We start from the raw sequence: 14,414 nt of genomic DNA, 5'->3' as shown, positions 1-14,414 counted from the left end.
AAAAAAAAAAAAAAAAGAAAAAGAAGAGAGGCAGGGTATTGATTTACTCTGAAAACCGTTTCCTACAGTTTCCTTTCATCAGGACCTGTAAATAGATGAGAAAAAGTACACTGCTCTTTTGTTCTTGAAGAGAATGCCCCCTGTCTCTCAAGACAGAAAAACCGCTTGTATGTGGACTGGTATTGGCAGGAGTGTTGCTAGCCAGTGGTCAGCCATTGCTGTTGTCTCTCCGAACAGCCACACTGACGCCTGGTGGGAAAACTACATTTTTGAGGTCAGGGTGATAGCCCAACAATGTATAGAATAAGAGTGTGGAAAATGAGGCCGGGCGTGGTGGCGCACGCCTTTAATCCCAGCACTTGGGAGGCAGTGGCAGGCGGATTTCTGAGTTTGAGGCCAGCCTGGTCTACAGAGTGAGTTCCAGGACAGCCAGGGCTACACAGAGAAACCCTGCCTCAAAAAAAACAAAACAAACAAACAAACAAACAAACAAAAAGTGTGGAAAATGCTGTCTGTCATCCTGTAGAACTGGACTGTAGTTAACTAGCCCTTGGACTCATTGTCTTCCTAATGTGGCCTTAGCTGAACACTCACTGTCTCCCTCTTCAAGCATCCTCCAGCAGTTACAGAGGGACCAAGCCCACGCTGTGACACCTGACAAAAGCCAGTTCCGGTCACTAAATGACTCGGTGCAGAGACTGCTCTCATACCATGTGTGCCAGGGCTCCATGCCCACGGAGGAAGACCTGAGGCAAGGTGAGCAACCACAGCCCGTAAGAACAGTGTGGCGCCCTGACTGGGAGACGCGCAGCTGTTCTTATCACAGACATAACTCGCTTTCTCAGTACCCCAGCCCCTGAGGAAGGTAGGACTTATTCTTTTTTTTTTTGATTGCTTCTTCTTCTTTTTTTTAATTATTAATATTTTCTTTATTTACATTTTAAATGCTATCCCGAAAGTTCCCTATACCCCCACCCCCGCCCCTGTTCCCAGGACTTATTCTTAATAATCCATGAATGGCTTCTCCAAGTGCAGTTCCTTGCTGGCACAGGGCCGCAGTGACTAGGAGGTACAGCTGAGGCTGCTGACTGTAGGTTGTATGGCTTTGTGCCAGGGACTTTGCAAATGACCTCCACCCTAGCTGTCACAAGTTACCTCCCTCAGTCCCCCAAGCAAGTCCAAGACATTGGCTGAATGCCTTAGGACATCAGTGTTAGGTAGGTTAGGAACTGCTGAGAATCCCACACACCCTGTGCCTGTCCCTGCTCTCTGGCACTAAGTCCTAAGTCTGTCACTAAGTCCAATAGTAGGGCTCTGGTACCACCTGCTCTCCCTCCTGCCTGCCAAGCTCTCCGTCCTCCACTGCTGTGGTCTTGATCCTCCCAGAGCCTCTGGTCTCCCCACACACTGGGGTTTCCTGGGAGGGCTGGTGAGTGGCTTCCAGAGTCAACCGAAAGTATATCTTTAAAGAGTCTGGGAAGAGAGGATGGGGAGATGTGACATTTCTTGAGAGCCATGACCTGCCAAGTGTCATGGACTTGGTTTGTGTGTTCCCAGCCCAGACAGTCTTTCCTGCTTCAGCTCTTCCTGCCACCTGCTTCTGTGAAGGGACAGAGGCTTGGGGAGCTAGCCTGTCATCCAGAAAGTGGAGGCCTTTGCTCTTTCTTCCTGGCTGGCCTATAGCAGCTGTCAGTAATACGCTGCTGGTTTTCTGAGCTGTGTTAGAGGACAGGTACCCCAGCAGAGGCAGGATCTTAAGCACAGAAGGCTACTCTCAGAGGGAAGCTTGCTGCAGATCGCCCATTGGGATGAATTCCTGTCAGGAATAGAGGCCCTCAGTCTGTGGATGATTCTCTTACTGTTTTCTCCCTGTTTTTTTTTTGTTGTTGTTGTTGTTTTTGTTTTTTTTAAAGTGGACAATGAATTTGAAGAAGTCGCCACTCAGCTCCTCAAAAGAACCCAAGCTATGCTGAACAAATACAGATTCCTGCTTCTGGAGGACGCCATGGTAACATGTCCCCAGCATGGCTGCTTGCACAGTTTAGCCAGCCCCCAAGGGACAGAGAAAGAAAGGCTCAAGGACTTCACAGAACTTCACACCAGGGGCATAGTTTATACAGCAGAAATGTTTAAGGTTGGAGGAAAACTCCACATTTAGCCATTGCTGGGAGGGACAGCAGCAAATGCTATCTACAGCCATTTCTGACAGAGAATTTCTGAGCCACCCAAGTGACTACCTTGCCAGGCATGGTGGCACATAATTTTAATCCCAGCCCACAGGAGGCAGAGGCAGGTGGATCTCTGTGAATTCAAGGGTAGCCAGGATTACGTAATGAAACCCTGTCTCTAAAAATGAGTTCTATTGGGGATGGAGAGATGGCTCAGCCGTTAAGAGCAATAATTCCTCTTCTAAAGGTCCTGAGTTCAAATCCCAGCAACCACATGGTGGCTCACAACCATCCGTAATGAGATCTGATACCCTCTTCTGGGGTGTCTGAAGACAGCTACAGTGTACTTACATATAACAAAATGAGCTCTATTTTTTTTTTTAAAGATTTATTTTATGTAAATGAGTACACTGTAGCTGTTTTCAGACACACCAGAAGAGGGCATCAGATCCCATTACAGATGGTTGTGAGCTCTATTGTTTGCGAAGGGGCTACTTAGAGCTGGCTGTGGCTGCCTATGCTTATAATCCCAGCATAATCAGGAAGCTGGGGCAGGATGATGGTCCACGAGACTTTGTCGTAAAATAGCAGCAAACGCAGTAGCGTCCCGTGTGTGTGTGTGTGTGTGTGTGTGTGTGTGTGTGTGTGTGTGTGTGTGTGTGTGTGTAGCAAGGACCTCAGGAGCATCCAGACAGCAAGCTCTCACCCACCCACCCCTGCTTCCTTCGGTACCCAAGCCCAGAGGTTTGAGTGACTTCATCAGAGCTTCTGAAGTGACTGCCCTCCCTCCTTTTCAGAGAATCAATCCCTCTGCAGAGATGGTGATGATTGACAGGATGTTCAACCAGGAGGAAAGAGCTTCCCTGTCGAGGGACAAGCGTCTGGCGCTCGTGGATCCTGGTAAGAGTCCTCAGGGTACAGGGAGGGTACCGGTTGGCTGTGACAGTTTCCCAGCCGTGTGGCTTCTGGGAAGTTGTGTGAACCAACCTTTGGTGGGTCCAGCCGGCAGATCGGGAATTCTGGGAAGGAGAAACTGACACATTGAGAGGGGTGTGTGGATATACCAAGACTGACCCGTCTACAAGACCCAAACTGGAATTTTGCATTCAGTTAAGGCCCTGGTTTTCCCCATTAAACTTCAAATCCTGTCTTTCTAATCTTGGAGAACAAAATCAGGCCAGGGGCTTCTCAGTGTTAGGACAGGCCGTTGTTGTCTGCAGGCTGCAGTTAGAAAGCATCAATGAAGTGTGGTCCCCAATGATGAGCCGAAGACTTTTGCCTACCGACGGGCTCACTGTGGAGCTGGCTGACCTGGAGCTCTTGTGTAGACCAGGCTGTCCTTAAACCACACAGCCTGTCTCTGCCTCCCAAGCGCTGAGGTGAAAGGGGTGAGCACTCAGATCCAAGCGCACCCCTTTGAGTTAGTTTTTAAATTTTTCTCTATTTCATTTTTTTTTAAAGATATATATCAATTGGTTGATTGGTTGGTTTAATATATGTGAATACACTGTCACTGTCTTCAGACACACCAGAAGAGGGCATCAGATCTTGTCACAGATGGTTGTAAGCCACCATGTGGTTGCTGGAATTTGAACTCAAGACCTCTGGAAGAGCAGTCAGTGCTCTTAACTGCTGAGCCGTCTCTCCAGCCCCTCCTATTTCCTAAGATTTCCTTCCTTTTTAAATTGTGTGTGTATGGCAGGTAGTGCATATGAGTGCAAGTGTGGGTGCCTTCAGGGACCAGAAAGGTGCTGGGACCCTCCTGAGACGACAGCTGGGAGCCAGACTCAGGCACAGTGCACACTCTTACCTGCTAAGCCATCTTCTCTCAAACCCTTAATTGTTAATTGTGTTTGTGTGTGTGTGTTGGGGATGGGGGATATGCACTGAGTTCAGGTGCCTGTGGAGGCTGGACCTATTGAATTCCCTGGAAAAGGAGTCCCGTCCCAGGCAGTTTTCGAGCCACAGAACATGGGTGCTGGGAAATGAACACAGGTGCCCTGGACCAGTAAGTAGTCTTAACTGCCAAGCCATCTCTGCATCCCACTCCTGTCTTTAAAGGCACTGTCACTAATATGTAGTCCTGGCTGGGCTGGTCTCAGACTCCCAGCAACAGGAGGTTTAGGCAAGCAGAAAGATTGCAAATTACAAGCCACATTGAACTATGAATAAAACTTTGTTTCAAACAAAAAATACTGAGATAGGAGGGGACCAGAGTGGGGAGTAAGAGCTGACTGTTCTTCCAAAGATCCTGATTTCAAATCCCAACAACCACATGGTGGCTCACAACCATCTGTAATGAGATCTGATGCCCTCTTCTGAGTTGTCTGGAGACAGACAGCTACAGTGTACTCACATATAATAAATAAATAAATAAATAAATCTTTTAAAAAAGAAAAGAAATGTTATAACAAATCTTATGATTTTAAATGTTAATCTCAAAATTACTTAAAAATAACAAAGCTTGGGGTTAGGTATTTGGCTTAGTGGTAAACACATAAAGGTACATGTTACCTTTAGTCTCCTGGACACCTACACAGAAACAAAATGGCATATACTAACTATTCAGGAGATTGGCAAATGAGAGGGGACTTCATGTAACCCAGACTGGCCCTCCACTGTCGGCCTTCCTGCCTGTACCTCCACGTGCTAGGATTACAGGCGCCCTGACCACCACACGTGGCTCAAAATCATTTTCTAAAATAGAACTAAAAGGCTGGATGTGGTGTCTAATGTTTTTAATCCCAGCACTCAGGAGGCAGAGGCAGGAGAATCTTTGAGTTCAAGGCCAGCCTGACTTACAGAGTGAGTTCCAGAGCAGCCAGGGAAACACAGAGAAACCCTGTCTTTAAAAAAAAAACGAAGTGTGTATATTATTGTGAAGGCCTGCGTGTGGTGTGTGTAGTTAGACATTCACATGGCACAGCACCTGTGTAGAGGTCAGAGAACAACGTGTGGGAGTCAGTTCACAGCTCTCCCTGGAATCTTGGGTTGTCGGGTGTGTACAGCCAATGCTTCCGTTCTGAGCCGTCTCACCGGCCTGAGCTCTAGCACGTGGTCCTGCCTTGCTCAGGTATATATATTGCCCAGGTTGATCTCAAGTTCATGTGCCTGAATTGATCCTCCTGCCTCAGTCCCTGAGTAGCAGAGACTGGAAGCTGAACAAATATAAATCACAAACACCATAGCAGTCCATGGAATGTCAGTCTCACCTGGATTTATTTATGCCATCTATAAGAATGGTTTTCAAAATCACATGCTAGATAGGATTTTTTTTTTTTTTTTTGGTTTTTCGAGACAGGGTTTCTCTGTATAGCTCTGGCTGTCCTGGAACTCACTTGGTAGACCAGGCTAGCCTCGAACTCAGAAAGCTAGATAGGATTTTACATTCTGAATTGTTTTAAATTGCATCCTAGCATTTTTTTAAAAAAAAAAAGATTTATTTATTTTATGTATACAAGTATACTGTAGCTGTACAGATGGTTGTGAGCCTTCATGTGGTTGTTGGAAATTGAATTTAGGGCCTCTGCTTGCTCCATTCAGCCCTGCTCCCTCTGGTCGGCCCTGCTCACTTGGGCCCAAAGATTTATTTATTATTATATATAAATACACTGTAGGTGTCTTCAGACACACCAGAAGAGGGCGTCAGATCTCATTACGGGTGGTTGTGAGCCACCATGTGGTTGCTGGGATTGGAACTCAGGACCTTTGGAAGAGAAGTCAGTGCTCTTACCTGCAGAGCCATCTCATCAGCCCATATTTTTTTTTTTTTTAATTTAAAAAATGTGTGGGTGAGAGAGAAAGAAAGGGTGTCAGTGTACATGTGCATGTCAGAAGGCAACTTGTGGAAGTTTTTCTCTCTTTCAAACTTGTGGTCCTGGGGTTGGATAGTGGTCATCAGACTGACTGGCAAGTTCCTTAAGTCACTGGCTGTTTAAGATATATATATATATTATAGATTTATATATACACATTATGTTTGTAAATATATATGGTGTGTGTGTGTGTGTGTGTGTGTGTATGCGACGTGTATGGAGGTGTCCTCAGAGACCAAAAGAAAAAGAGAGCTTTGGATTCCTTGGAATTTGAGTGCACATGCATACTCAGGTGCTATGAACTCAGGTCCTTTGGTAGGGCAACAATCGCTCATGGCATTTGAGTCACCTAGAGTTTGTATCTTGCTGTGACCTTCCGAATAGTGTCTGAATGCATTTGCTCCGTACCTCAGCCGGCTCGTCCCCTGCAGCCACACTGCTGCATTCCTTTCTGTAGTCTCCTTTCTCCAACACCTTGTCTTCTTTTTTGTTCTATTTGTTTTTTAGGTTTTTTGGTTGGTTGTTTGAGACAGGGTTTCTCTATATATGGCTGTCCTGGAACTCACTCTTTTAGACCAGGCTGGCGTCAAATTCAAAGATCTACCTGCCTCTGCCTCCTGAGTGGGGATTAAAGGTGTGTGCCACCACCGCCTGACTTTGTCTTTTTAAAAATTTTTTTAAACTTTTCTGTATATGGTTGTTTTGCCCACATGTACATGCCTGATGCTCGCAGAGCCCAGAAGAGGGCATCAGATCCCCTTGAACTGAAGTTACAGATGGTCATGAGCCGCCACATGAATGCTGGGGCCCAAACCGCATCCTCTGCAAGAGCAGCCAGTGCTCCTGGTGGCTGCGGGGTCTCTTTGTCCTCAGGATTTTTCCTCTTAGTTTGTGATGTCATTTTGGTTGCTTGTTCAGATAAAGCTTCACTCTGAAGCCCAGGTTATGCCAGAATTCATGATACTGACCTGGTATTGAACTCAAGGCTGGGATTACAGGCAGGAGCCACCAGGCCTAGCTGTTCTTTTCCGGCAGTTTAACATTAAGGTTCTGTTTAGGCCTGCCTTGGCTAAGGCGTTTATAAATACACTCTGTGGACTGATAGGAATGGAGGCGTCTGAAAGCAATCCTGGGTATGGACCAGGGGCCTCACAGAAGGCCAGCGCTAGATGATCTGTTTCTGCCCTTTTCTGAGAAACTGAAATCTCTGTCTTTGGTCAAATAGCTTGTGATGACCCTGTCAGTTTGTCATGTCTTGCATGAGGAGAGCCTGGATACCAGAGTCAAGCAGATGGCGTCCTCTTTTTCCATCTTGGCCTCCATCCCTGTAGCCTAGGGTTGGTAGTGTGATGGGCGGGCGCTCTGTGCATCCTGTCTAGTTTTCTAGATGAAGCCAACTCTTCCTTTCTCCCTTCACGATAGCCCCTGTGGTCTCTACCTCAGCTCCTCACAAATGCTTCTTTTATCATCCCCTGACTCCTGGAACCTGGCAAAGGCCAACCCTTCACTCAGACATGGCTCCTCCACGCCCTGCTGTCCTTCCAGGCAGCTAACGTGTGTGCCTTTTTGCCATTTGCTTTATGATCTGGGAGAAGTGGTGGGGTCCTCACACCTGTCTGTTAACTCTGTCACGCAGAGACAGGTTGTGTCTGTCCCCCTTTGCCACAAAGTCCACTGCTCTCGGGAAGGAAGCAGGTTGAAGCCAGAACTTTTCTTCTCTGAGCACTTAGTTCTCCAAAGAAACACTGGGGAGTAGGCTTGTAACTCACTTGGTAGGATACCTCCTCTGCATACAGCTTCCTGTGTGGAAGCTGGCCCGGAACCTTGGCTACTTGAAGAAGATACTCCTCTGTTAAGCTGTGTCTGAGAGTTTCTGAAGAGGGCAAGGGGCGGGGCTAGGCAGGACTGCAAGGTTGCCTTTGTGCCTGCCTCATTGAGCGGCTTTGCCTGTGCTAGTCCTCTGACTGCTAAAGTTCTTTCTGATCTCCCTTCCAGAGGGTTTTCAGGCTGATTTCTGTTGTTCCTTCAAACTTGACGAAGCTGCACCTGAGATCCCGCTTGACAGGAGTGACCAGCATCGCAGCAAAACCAGCTCGCTCCATCAGGTGCCCAGGGCCCAAAGCAGAGACCGAGCCAAGCCAGGCATGGCAGAAGCAACGAACCATGACCAGTTTCATCTAGTGCCTAACCACATCGTGGTCTCTGCAGAGGGAAACATTTCTAAAAAGTCAGAAGGCCACAGTAGAACACTGAAATTTGACAAAGGAGTCTTAGGTCAATACCGGGGTCCGCCTGAGGACAAGGGCGGCCGGAGGGACCCTGTCAAGGTCAGCGGGTGCTCTCCGGGCCCCGAGGGCCACCGCAAGAGCTTGCCCAGGCCAGATCACGGCTCTGAGAGCAAGCTCCCCGGCATTCTGGCCAGCTCGCACATGGAGATGCCGTGCCTCGACTCCTTCCAGGACAAAGCGCTGAGGAATTCCCCAAAGAATGAGGTTTTACACACAGACATCATGAAAGGGTCGGGTGAGCCCCAGCCAGATCTCCAGCTCACCAAGAGCCTAGAGAAAACCTTTAAGAACATCCTGGAACTCAAGAACGCAGGGCGGCCGCAAAGCGACCCTACGGCCAGCGGCGGCGCGGTGGACCTGGACTTCCCCAGCTTTTCTCCAATGGCTTCGCAGGAAAACTGCCTGGAAAAGTTCATCCCGGACCACAGTGAAGGCGTTGTAGAAACAGACTCCATTTTAGAAGCAGCTGTAAATAGTATTCTAGAGTGTTAATAGCAGCTGTCCTCCTTCAGACCCTACCCCGGACCAGTTACACTCTCTCCCAGCAAAGCAAATGGAAACGGCTCCCATCTGTCTCCAGCCTGCTTGGTCCTCCATCACAGGTTATCCTTTCTAATCTCACCCTGTTCTTTTGAAGAGCAATACATGTCGTCATGGCTGCGGGGAGACCCCTCAGTGCACCCACCTCTCTCTAGAAAGCAGTCCGATAGGCCCTCCACATTTCAAGTGTCATGGAAGTGCTTACGGCCATTGTTGTTCGTTCATTTGTTTTGTGGTTTGTTTCTTAGCACTGTCGCTCGAGACCACAGTACACTTGGCCCTGGGTAAAATTTTGACAATCATAAGTCATTTCAAAAGAACAGACTTATTAAAGAAAAATCAAACAGGACTGATAGAAGCCACTTTTTTAAAGACTCTCTCACTGCAGCTCCAAAGTAGTGGTTTGGTTTTGTTCTGTTTTCAGGGGGAGGGTGTTTGCATAGGGGAGACTCCTCTGTGTCCAGCGCTCTGAGCAGTGGGTAGCCTGTGCTCTGCCTGGAAGCCCACCGCCCTGGCTAAGACGCCAGGAGCATAGATAGCCACAGAGCATCCTCCTGACATCCAGTGCTGTGCGATGCTGCAAAAGCAGAGCCTTGTGTTTGTCTTCAGCACATTCATGCTGAATTCTGTCTGAGAATGTTCTGTTCTTAGCCCTAGGTGTACGCCTTGACATCCTCACAAGCTCACTAGGGAACAATGGGAGCCAATTGTAAGGCAGCGAGCTGGGGAGGCACCGGGGTCTCCGTGTGTTCCATCGACTTAGAGTTTTGCATTTTATAATTGGGTGAAGTCAACATTACCTATGTTCTTTATTGTTGCTGAATTCTGTTCCGTTTAAGCTCGTTGTTCCCCTCTCCCTCAGCCACGCATCAAAAGGCTTTAACCTGAAAACTGTGTTGTACTCTTTCAGTTGAAGCTTTTGAATGGGACTCTGGCCTTGTTCCTGAGAACAGTAGTCAACATTGTATCAGTCATTCCCAAACACAGTAAACCAAAGGTCACAACCAGCAGGCCGCTGAAGGAAGAGACCGAGGCAGGAGACCTTGGGCCATGTCCTGGCCCCGCACCCGCTGTGTGTGGTCCAGTTCACCGTAGCGAGCAAGCCTTCCTCTTTATGTTCTATCGGGGAGTGGTCCTCATCCTTTTCCCTCTGTGCGGGCCTGCGCCAGGGCATGTTCTGTTGCTACTCGCTGTCCTCGTGTGTAGTAACAGGCCACGGTGCTGGGCATCTGCAGCCCTCCTCCCACCATCTCCACCAACCTCTGGGATCCAGAGGTAGCTTTGATTCCCATGAGGGCTTACTCCCTCTGTTCATCCCCAGGCTGTATAAATGCATCCATTGATTTCCTCCGCTTCATTATACCCCCAAAATGGAGTAGTCCCTATGGTCATCATGTGGAGTGTTTCTTTTCCAGATTGGCCTGCAATGGAAAGGAAGGCTTTTGATTTTTATCTTTTTTTTTTTTTTTTCACATAACACAGCAACAATCTAGGCATGGTGGCATACACCTGTAATCCCAGCAGTCAGGTGACGAAAGCAGGAGAGTCACTGGTTCAAGGCCAGCTTGGGCTATATAACACACCCCTGCCTCAAACACAGAAGAAGAAAAATTTGAGCAATAGCAGACTTTGTGGACCTTTCTTACCCCTCTGTCCACTACACAAAAGAACTCTGTGAGACAGCCAGTCTTTGAGAGCAATGGACCTTCTCCCGCCCACAGCCCAGCCAACCAAACTAGAAGAGTCTGGGCTTCGAGTTGTCCTTCTCTTCCTTCTCTGTGCCAATGTCCAAGTTGCTCACTTCCTTCCTGCATTATAAATATTAGAAAGTTGAGTTGTTTACCAGTTAGACCTCTGTCTGGGCTGCCCTGACCTCTCTGACGTCACAGGCTCTTCTCAGCCTCATGGTTACCATTCAAAATGGCCCCTGGACGCCTGCACATGGCTACTAATGAATTACTTTAATTATTGCAAATCAGTGGAATTCTTACGAGACAAGAAAGTCTCGTGTATATTTGTTACCTCCTTCCCCCCCCCCCCCCCCCGCCCCAGCCCTAGTTTTCTCTCCTGTATGTCAGGATTACAGGGCTTCTCGCCATGACATTGGTCCCACACAAGGAGAGCCTACTGTACCAAAATGAAACTTGTAAGTTTTTGTGTCCTTGTATGTAAGTTTGCTTTTTATGGAGGAAATACTCTAGATAATGACAAATGAAGATTACAAAGTGTATTTTACTCCTGTGATTAGGTTACACCACATGGGTCATAACTCACTCCCGAGCCCCCACTGCTGAAGGGAAGCGCTCTGCCTCAGTGGCCAACGTTGGTGGTTCAGGGTCAGTAGTCGGTTGAGTTTTAGAACGCGTGCTCAGTAACAAAAATCACTTTTTCTTCCCTTTGTTTTTAATCTGTTGTTGTGGAAAAGTATGAATTTGTTATTACGCATTGATTTTCTGTGTCCTTAAGTACTGCCTAAAGATGAAGCAAATTTTGAACTGGCAATTACGATAAGGAATTCCCTTAGCTCTGGAGAATTTAGTAGACTCTGTTAGATTAGGGAGGCCTCACAGGCTGGCCGGCTCCAAGGACGGTCACTCACTGTCAGTGTGGTGTGGGCTTTATTTGCTTAAATACCTTCATTTGTATAGTATGTCTCACTTGAAATTGCTTTGTATACATTTTGTAAAAATATTTATAAAATGTTTTGTAAAAAAAAAAAAAGTATAACAAATTGCAGTTTATTTTGTTATGTTGGATAAATACTGTTAAACCAGTCAGTACCTATATTGTTAATCCATGGTTAGGGTATGTTCAGTTGGAGATTACAAAATGAAACAACCATTGCAATACAGCCAAAGATTTGGGAAAACGTGTCACTGTGATTGTCTTGATTTTGCAACTAGCAATGGTTCCTGTCCCCAGAAGAAGTGGGTAAGCTGTCAGTGGGAATTCTCTGTAGATGTATTTAACATGGTCAAAAAGTAGCCTTCATCGGGGAGACAGGTTCTCGCCTGACCAGCTTTCCCACAGTTACAGATTAGACCAGAGTTTGCTGAATGAAGTCTAGTCTCCGACATGTCCCATGTCGGGTCTCCCTCCCTGCTGGCACCTGGGTCCTTAGCTCAGGAAGGGACGGTGGGACTCAATCCCAGTGACATCACAGACTCTGTTCAGGAAGGCTTTGTTTTTGCTTTCCAGTAGTTATATTAGGTTTTTCAGGGACAAGGAGAAAGCTGAATGATAAAAGATCAATCTCATTTAACTTTTCCTCTAGAGAGATCACCTTTCCATTCGGTTCCCATAGTAACCAGACTGTAGTGAGAACACATTCTGGGATCCTCTCTGTAACCTCAGCCCCTGAGGCCCTTCTGAGTCCTTTCCCTCACAAATGGGATTAGACCCACAGATACACACACACACCCTTTGGGGTTTAGAATTAACACCAGCCCTCCTTGGGAGATTAGTGGCCTCCGCCCCTAATAGTGACTGGAAGTAAAGGTCAGGAGTTTCAGCCTTGGCAAGAGCTCAGGCGTAGAGCACTTACCTGCCACTGGCTCTAAGTCTATCTGATCCCCATTGCATAAATACCTGAGCATAGGGATACCTGCCCACAGCTTTTCTACACTAAAGCTGACGGCAAGAAAACCAGGAGTTCAAATTCATCCTTGGCTGCACAGCTAACTCAAAGCTGTCCTGTGCCCCGTGACACCCTGCTTCAAAAAGAAAAAAATAATAGATAAAACTCAGCAGTGATGACTAGACGGCTAGGACACTTCCCCATCATCCTGGTAGAAACTGCAACATCTTGTAGTGGATAGATTCTTTGATGTCATTTACTGAGTTACCCTGAGGTCATGCCGAGTGTAAGTCTGTACCCAACATCGCATTATGGCCCTTGTTCCGGCCCTCTGCATCAGGCACTGCCCCCAGGAATGAAGGTTTAAAACTAGAGACTTGAGAGGTGGCTCAGTCACTGACTGCTGAGGACCACAGTTCGCTTCCTAGCCCCCGTGTTGGGCAGCTCAGAACCACTTGCGACTCCAGCTCTAGGGGATCTCGTGCCATCCAGCCTCCGCAGGCGTGATACAGGCGGACGTACACAGAAGCAGGTGGCTCTCTTGGGAGTTCGAGACCAGCCAAATCTCTCTACCTGACAAGCCAGCCCTGTCTCAGATACATATGACAAGAGAGATGGCTCCACAAGAGCACTGGCTGCTCTTCCAGAGGAACTGTGTTCGATTTCTAGCATCCACATAGCTCATAACCATTGGTAACTCCAGAGTTACCAGGGCAGCACAGGGCCCCTGAGCGTACTAGGCATGCAGTGGTGCATAGACATGCATGCAGACAACACACCCACACACATAAATAAAATATAATCATGTGGTACATCTTCAAAAAGGAAGGCTCATCTGACTGCTGTTAGGGTTAAAATCTCTACAATCCCTTGGCCTGCCCAGAGGCGAACCAAGACTTCTGTCAGGCCCGTGAAAGCCTCAGCTTGTGGTAGGAGGGTCACAGTCCAGAAAATGGCATTCCGGTACTTCCTGATGCAAAGAGAGCAGCCAGTCGGCTACTACAGGAAACATTAATAGGAAAGACAGAAATTTCCTCTGTAGCTGGAGACCCTGATACAGCATTGCGTTGGCAGGACTCTGTTGTCCAGTGGGAATTCAGCCCTGGACTCCGGGGTATGGCTGAGCCTCAGCTCTGAGCTCTCTTCAAGACAAGTAGAGCATCTTTGGTACCCAGTTGAAGAGAAGAGTTACGCAGCAGTCCCTTGCAGCAGACATGGTGTAAGTGTTACAGCTCTGAGGGGAAAGGTATCCTGGCAGCTGAGCGCCAAGCATTACCACAGAGGTCACACAGCACAACAAACCTCACATGTACAAGAGTGTGGCTGCCTCTGCTTGGGCAAGAAGCAGCAGGGAACTAGAGAGAGAGTTTCTTGGGGTTTTCCAGGTTGGGTAATGAGTGGGTTTTCAAAGTCCTGAGCTCGGGTGTTTGGCTTTATAGGGCAGGGCTGGGTAGGAGGGCTGAGAGTGTTCTGGAGGCCAGGTTGGTTAGAAGCCATCAGTTTTAAGGCCTGGCTACTCCTATTCAGTGCCTTGAGGGGTGTGGTTAGGAAAAATGTGTGATGCTTTCATTAGATTACTTTCTACTGAATGGGGATGACAGCTCCTTAAGGGAAGCTTGATCTTCACCGTCAGGGTATAATTGGGTGTCATAGGCCTCTGGCTCCTCAATTAAGGGCTGGTAATCCTGTAAAAGTCTGGTTGGAAATCTTTCCAATCTCTTGCTGAAGAAATCTAGACAAGTTTATAAAGCAGGGTGTGTCTAGTAGGATTAAGAAAAGGAGAAGGGGCCCAGGCAGTGGTGGCTCACGCCTTTAATCCCAGCACTCAGGAGGCAGAGGCAGGCAGATTGCTAAATTCGAGGCCAGACTGGTTTACAGAGGGAGTTCCAGGACAGTCAGGGCTACACAGAGAAACCCTGTCTCGGAGGGAAAAAAAAAAGGAAAGAAAGAAAGAAAGAAAGAGAGAGAGAGAGAGAGAGAGAGAGAGAGAGAGAGAGAGAGAGAGAGAGAGAAAGAAAGAAAGAAA

General features: G+C 47.6%; 1 protein-coding gene across 1 annotated transcript in view; it reads left to right on the top strand.

Moving 5' to 3' along the window:
• The window catches only part of Bicral (BRD4 interacting chromatin remodeling complex associated protein like), a 96,651-nt gene extending 84,971 nt beyond the window's left edge, over positions 1 to 11,680 (top strand). Inside the window, exons 9-13 of the mRNA XM_021218466.2 lie at positions 157 to 179; positions 611 to 756; positions 1,914 to 2,008; positions 2,966 to 3,068; positions 7,979 to 11,680. Of these exons, the coding sequence (XP_021074125.1) occupies positions 157 to 179; positions 611 to 756; positions 1,914 to 2,008; positions 2,966 to 3,068; positions 7,979 to 8,763 (1,152 nt within the window). The 3' untranslated portion in view covers positions 8,764 to 11,680. The remainder of the gene's footprint in view (positions 1 to 156; positions 180 to 610; positions 757 to 1,913; positions 2,009 to 2,965; positions 3,069 to 7,978) is intronic.
• The last annotated feature ends 2,734 nt before the right edge of the window (positions 11,681 to 14,414 follow it).

Source organism: Mus pahari, chromosome 18, assembly GCF_900095145.1.
Source record: "Mus pahari chromosome 18, PAHARI_EIJ_v1.1, whole genome shotgun sequence".
In the NCBI taxonomy this organism is placed as follows: Eukaryota; Metazoa; Chordata; class Mammalia; order Rodentia; family Muridae; genus Mus; species Mus pahari.
Note: the sequence above shows the minus strand (reverse complement) of the source record. Positions and strands in the feature narration are given on the sequence as shown.